This window comes from Pundamilia nyererei, unplaced genomic scaffold (genome assembly GCF_000239375.1).
Source record: "Pundamilia nyererei isolate P.nyererei 1_Seehausen unplaced genomic scaffold, PunNye1.0 scaffold00762, whole genome shotgun sequence".
Taxonomy (NCBI): domain Eukaryota; kingdom Metazoa; phylum Chordata; class Actinopteri; order Cichliformes; family Cichlidae; genus Pundamilia; species Pundamilia nyererei.
In genome coordinates, this window is record NW_005188163.1 from 61,253 (window position 1) to 67,838 (window position 6,586).

The 6,586-nt window shown below is 43.3% G+C and overlaps 2 protein-coding genes across 2 annotated transcripts in view; both read left to right on the forward strand.

Moving 5' to 3' along the window:
* Positions 1–2,092, forward strand: part of LOC102208979 (uncharacterized) — a 22,018-nt gene extending 19,926 nt beyond the window's left edge. Inside the window, exons 10-11 of the mRNA XM_005754934.1 lie at positions 8–96; positions 2,024–2,092. Coding sequence (XP_005754991.1) covers positions 8–96; positions 2,024–2,092 — 158 coding nt within the window. The remainder of the gene's footprint in view (positions 1–7; positions 97–2,023) is intronic.
* LOC102209254 (uncharacterized) lies at positions 1,981–6,495 on the forward strand (the record flags this gene model as incomplete). Its single annotated transcript, XM_005754935.1, has 5 exons — positions 1,981–2,456; positions 3,554–3,904; positions 4,233–4,565; positions 4,648–4,755; positions 6,172–6,495. Coding segments are annotated over exons 1-5 (1,147 nt in total), but the record flags the coding sequence as incomplete, so codon positions are not given.
* Between the last annotated feature and the right edge of the window lie 91 nt (positions 6,496–6,586).

Below are 6,586 nucleotides of genomic sequence, written 5' to 3' on the forward strand. Positions count from 1 at the left end.
GCCGTAGATCCTCTGAACTGTGACAGAGGTCTCACTCTGGAGGAAACTCTCAGCACTTTCCAGCAGCTCCTCCATCATGGAGGACGTTCCCTCACTGTAACAGGTGGAGGAGAGAGGAGAGGAAGCACAGGTGGAGGAGAGAGGAGAGGAAGCACAGGTGGATCCTCTGAGGAAGAGGAGCGTTCCTACAACCACATGATCACATGACCAGAGTTGTTTATGATAAAGTCACATTGATGGGTTTTCAGAATTGTCTTTTACCTGTTATGTCACCATAGTAACTGACTGAAAACATCCATTTCTGTTGCTTATTCTGTTTTTCTTTATTTCAAGCATGTAAATAATCAGTAAGTGACCATGACGGTATCACAGGAACATGTTCCAGTTTGAAGGTCGGTCTCTACCAAAGCAGACCTGTGATCACTTTAAGAAAGTGACCTGTGGTCTGTATGTCGTCTGTCTCTGTCCTGGTCCTCGGGTTTGGGGCCACGTTTGAATTTTCGTTTGTATTTTATTGATTTATTTGTAATTAAATTATAAGTTATTCTAATTTGACAGGCAAGTTTAACTGATTCATAATTTTTTTCCATGTTTGTTCCTGTTCATGTTTTTGGAAAGCACTTGGTAACAATGGCTTTGAAAATGTTTTCTGAATAAACTTTTTTATTATTATTTACTTTTTATAGTGTTTTTTGTTTAACTGTTAGATTTGTTTTCCCAGTCGATGTTTTCCTGGATGTTCCCGTCTCACCTTGTTGTTCATCTCTTTGTCCTCGTCTCTGTTATTATCTTCTTGTCTCTGAATTCATTTTGTTTTGATTTTACTTTTGTTTCCTGTCACTATTCATTAAAACCATAAAGAATGAAATCTACAATAAACTGTTCACTGTGTGATAAAAACAACATGATTTTTAAAAAGGCTTTGAATTTAAAATCTTACAAGTTGTTTACAGTAGATGATTAAGAACTTCAATCTCTGTACGTGCTTTTAATGCTCGCTGCCATCAGTGAGCTAAAGACAAACAAGTGTTGCTGCAGAAAAACTATTATTATTACTTATTTTGGCCAGACAGCCACTTTTTCTCTCTTGTAGTGGCTTTTGTGGTGGCGCAGTGTTTGTTTCATGCAGTGGGGTAAACCCAAATCATGAGATGGTAGCTAAGTAAAATGGTTATGAGTAAAAGAACGCATGTATTGCTAATTAATATCAAACGTAATATAATGAGTTACAGATTTCATTATTTTGTGTGAATTTCAGCGCCCCCTGCAGCCCAGGTAAAGCACTGGTAAGCCTTCAAAGTTCGTACCTGGGTTAGAGAGATCCCACCCAGTTCTTTTTCCTGAACAACCAGGACAAAGTCACAGCCAAGCTTTAAATAAGTGACAAAACACTTCAGTTAAACGCACAGGAGCTTAAAGTGACTTCATTAGATAAAAAAGTGAAATGAATGAATCAAATTCAGATTAAAAACGAATATGATGCGTTTCAGAGTTACTGTTTAAGTTCATGTAAATGTGTATGGGTGCAATAAGCAAAACAGAAACTCATTACAGCAAGTGACAAAAGTGTCTGGAGAAGCCTCCATCACAGCCAGTGTTACTGTGTCATAGAGTAACAAACTGCTTTCTTTCCACATCTGTCTGCACAGTAACGGGACTTCCTCTTTAGTTAATTTATGCTTTCTATTTCGTGTTGCATTATTTTATTTTTAGAGCACGTTACCTGACTGGTTTTGTCCCTGCACTGTTCTGTGTAGCATCTTCAAATGTCCACTAGATGTCACAAAGACACAGTGAACGTGGAACATGCATGAACCTGTCGTGTGGATTATGGCATGCTCTGAATCCACAGACACGCACAACAACAGGGAAATTACACAAAATGCACTCAAAAGATTCAAGAGTTCGTTTTAACCTATGACATAACAGGATAACCAACTTAACCTTTAATAACTATTCTTGAGCCAAAACGTCCTGTAAAAATTTGAACCTGAAACTTCCCCATAAACTCAGATTCCTAAAGTCGAGCAGCCCCACCAACCCCGACTTAACCATCAAAGACGGCAGCAGTGAATGTAAGGAGCGGTTCTGAATCAGGCCTGCATCAGCTGCGTGAGTCGCTGTGTAAACCACACACAGCAGTGCACAGGCTCAGTCCGTGACTGTGCTGCAACAAACAAAAGTAAAAGTGTTCTTATGCTGTGGCGTTTGGATGGTTCTACGTGCTGAGAAGCAAAACAAATCCTGTTTGTCGTGTTTTTCCTGGAACACACCAGCAGCTGTCGGTACTTACAGCTGGAGGAAGGCAGGGCGTTTCCCTCACATACAAAACACAAAGTTCCAGGAACAACAGTGAGGCGTGTGTGGGAGCTCTGCTTCTTCCAGGGTTACCGGACTTTGTGGCTGCTGTGGTTTATAAAGGAGGATGAAGATGTTGCTGTTTCTCCTCCTGAGCGGTAAGAAACTCTCTGAGCTCCGTTTACCTGTTTAACCTGCACTCAGTCACAGCACAGCGCCATAAATTCACTCATTACCGGAAAACAGCGAGTGTGTGAACGATGTCTGAGAGGCTGAGGACCAACAGACTGCGGGCTTTCAGGTGAAAGTTTCTAGCAAGAGACACTAACTAACCACAGTAGCTATGTGCTACACTAGCTCAGTGTGCGTGGGCGACGCTGATATGAGACATGAGTGCAGATAAGCGTTAAGTCGAATGTGATTATTAACAATGTTTGGAGAAACCGACATGAGGTTAATGTGTTGCTGTTGGTAATCAGAAAGCAAACACCTCTTGTCTTCCCTGCTCTGCTGTGTGGTTTTCCTGCGATCTAAAACTATTTTACAAATGCGGACAAACCTGAAAAAATACTGATTACACAATATATTAAAAACCTAAATGCATGTGAGGACGCTGTGAGGAACCTTGGAGTCATTTTTGACCAGGACATGTCCTTCAATGCACATATTAAACAAATATGTAAGACTGCTATCTTCCATTTGCGCAACATCTCTAAAATTAGAAATATCCTGTCTCAGAGTGACGCTGAAAAACTAGTTCATGCATTTATTACTTCCAGGCTGGACTACTGCAATTCATTATTATCAGGATGTCCTAAAAACTCCCTGAAAAGCCTTCAGTTAATCCAAAATGCTGCAGCAAGAGTCCTGACAGGGACTAGAAAGAGAGAGCATATTTCTCCTGTTTTGGCTTCCCTTCATTGGCTTCCTGTTAAATCCAGAATTGAATTCAAAATCCTGCTCCTCACATACAAGGTCTTAAATAATCAGGCCCCATCTTATCTTAATGACCTTGTAGTACCATATCACCCTATTAGAGCACTTCGCTCTCGCTCTGCAGGCCTACTTGTTGCTCCTAGAGTATTTAAAAGTAGAATGGGAGGCAGAGCCTTCAGTTTTCAGGCCCCTCTTCTGTGGAACCAGCTTCCAGTTTGGAACATCTGGTTTCTGACTATAATGTCACTTTTCATTCATCTTAAACTCTGGGTCAAACCCACAACATGTATTTGACTTGAGTTTCTTTGTGTGTCCTCAGTTTCCCAGCATGCTCTGGCTGTGGTGGTGGAGGTGAATGAGGGGGAAAGGTCTGTCCTGCTGCCCTGTCTGTTCTCAGGTATTACACCTGAGGACACCACAGTGATGTGGACTTGCAGTGACCTCGATCCCAAATCTGTTCACCTACAAGGAGAAAAAGGAGGAGACGATGTTACAGGACAAAACCAGCGTTACAGCAGACGCACATCAATGAATCGTTACGCTTTCATCATTAAAGACTTCAGCCTCACTCTGAGGAAACCCACAAAGACTGACAGCGGCAACTACACCTGCTCCATCAGTGCTGGAGGGAAAGAACGGAGACTCAGAGACATCCAGCTGCAGGTCAAAGGTCAGCAACAAGCCCAACACCTGCTGTAATTACAGGTCAATACTCTAGTCAAAGGTCAGAGGTCAAACTGATGCAAATTAATTCCCAAAGTCTTGTAAAAATACAGATGAAACCCGCAGCATCATTTAGCACAGATGTAACCTCAGAGGAAACACGAACAACAAAGCAGAAGATGACTGCAGAGAACTGCTGCAGCAGTGTGTGTTTACCACACACATTTCTGTAAATATGTAAATAAATGATATTCTATGCATCACCCAGCACAAAACACTCAGAGGAATTTTGCTGCTGCTTCTACACTTTATGTTGTGGTTTCTTGTCCTCTCAGACCAGCAGGCGGAGGTGACGGTGAGGGAAGGGTCAGAGTCTGTCATCCTGCCCTGCAACACAACAACTGACCTGCCTGAGGACACCACAGTGGAGTGGACTCGCTCTGACCTCGGACTCATCACAGTCCATGAGTATTCTAACAGAAATGATGAGCTCATGACTCAGGACGAAGTTTACAGAGACCGAACGAAGATGAATGAAGACCTGCTGAGAACTGGAGACCTCAGTCTGACCCTGAAACACCCCAAAGTGAAAGACACGGGACGATACATCTGCACCATCTACAGAGATAAAGACATCCTGACACAGAAAGTAGTGCTGCAGGTCAATGGTCAGTACTGTAAGTTGAGGTCAGAGGTCAGTTTTCTAGATACTGGTCACAGGTCAGAAATCTTTTTTATGCTTCTCCACAGAACCATTTCCATCCTGGTCCAAAGTTTTAGTGGGTCTCCTGGTTCTCCTGGTTGTTCTTGGGGTTTCTGGAGGTCTTTTTTTTCATTTGCGGCAGTATTTCATGTCAGGTGAGTGTCTCCTACTACACTACCCATAATGCCGAGCGTTAGCAGGTGTCTGCTCATGTTTCAAACCTCTTTTCCCCACTCTGCGACACACCTGCCGGGGATCAAACACTGGTTTGTGGCTCTATAAAAAGGAACTCCGTAAACCTTTGACATCTGACAAAAAGTCAGAGCACTCTTGAGACAACCATTCATTTAGTGTTAATGGTGATAACTTCATCAATTTCTTCACAAATACAATTTTAACCATTAGAGAAAGAATTACCCACAAGATCAAGGTGGCACGGAGGGAGGTTAGCAAAGTATCGGAGCTGCAGAAAGGTGCTACAAGAAGGTGCCTAAGAAGTCCAGCAAGCTGTCGATGTCTGAGGCCTTACAAACTGCCAACCAAATACGCACAGACTTGACCAACTGCCAAAAAATGTAGTCAGATGATAACAAATAGAGAAGGTCCTACCAGTGGCTGGACAAAGCTGGACAGAGGCACTAATGATGGCAGCACAGGAACAAGCTCTGAGCACAAGATCCATAGAGCCTGGGGTCCATCATACCAGGCAAGACCCCCGGTGCAGGCTGTGTAAAGATGCCCCAGAGACAATCCAGCACATAACAGCAGGGTGTAAGATGCCAGCAGGCAGGGCATACATGGAACGCCATAACCAGGTGGCCGGCATAGTATACAGGAACATCTGTGCCGAGTATAACCTGGAAGTCCCGAGGTCAAAATTCTCCTAGGGTGGTGGAGAATGACCGAGCTAAGATCCTGTGGGACTTCCAGATACAGACGGGCAAAAGGTTGGGGGCTTACCAACCGGACATAGTGGTGGTAGACAAACAGAAGAAGACGGCTGTAGTGATAGATGTAGCGGTACCGAGCAAGCTCAGGGTACGCAGTGTTATTGTATATGCATGTTTCTGCTTTAATCTGCTGATACTGCTTTGGGCTTGGTGGAATTTAAACACAACAACATTGCTGGCAGAGGTAATGTGATTTCACTATAGTGTAAATTGCATAAACCAGCACATCAAACAGGAAGTCTAGATTGATTCTCTCTTTAACAAAACCTAATCTCTGATCCAATTCAAAGCTTAGACAGAGCTGATAGTTGAGTGGATTTGACATGTTCTCATTGCCTTGAAGCCTTCTAAATGTCTTCCTTTCTTCTTCTGATGAAAACCCAGAAGTCCTGAGTAGTCTTTCAGGCATGGTATTCATCAGCCCCAGGCTGAGGCTCAATCTGTCTGTTCTTCTTCATCCAACATGTCTGCAGCACTTTACAGGATGCTGCGGACTAGTTACCAAAGAACGAGTCAGGAACACATCAGGAACAAACTGAGACACAATCTGACTGAGACCAGAAGACAAGGAGGGACAGGGAGGTCATGTGACCATCATGTTGTGCTTTGTTGTTCCCTCAGGTTACAAGGTGGTGGTGGATTCAGGGGAGGAGTCTGTCCGGCTGCCATGCAAAACTATGGTCAGATTACCCAACGATGCTAAAGTGGAGTGGACGGACAATTCCATTTCCAACAGGAAGGTCCACGTGTCTGACCAGGTTGGAGGACAGGACAAGGTTTACAAAGACCGAACAGAGATGAAGAGGAACCTGCTGAAACCTGGAGACTTCAGTCTGACCCTGAAATACCCCACAGACAAAGACACACACACCTACACCTGCTCCGTCTACAGCCGTGAAGGAAATCAACCAATCATGAGCAAGAAAGTGGAGCTCATTGTCAAAGGTTAGTCGTGTGTTTATATTCAGAACTCAGATATTTCATATAATCCAAATTTGTGACCTTTTACACACTAATTTCATTTTGTGTTTGTATG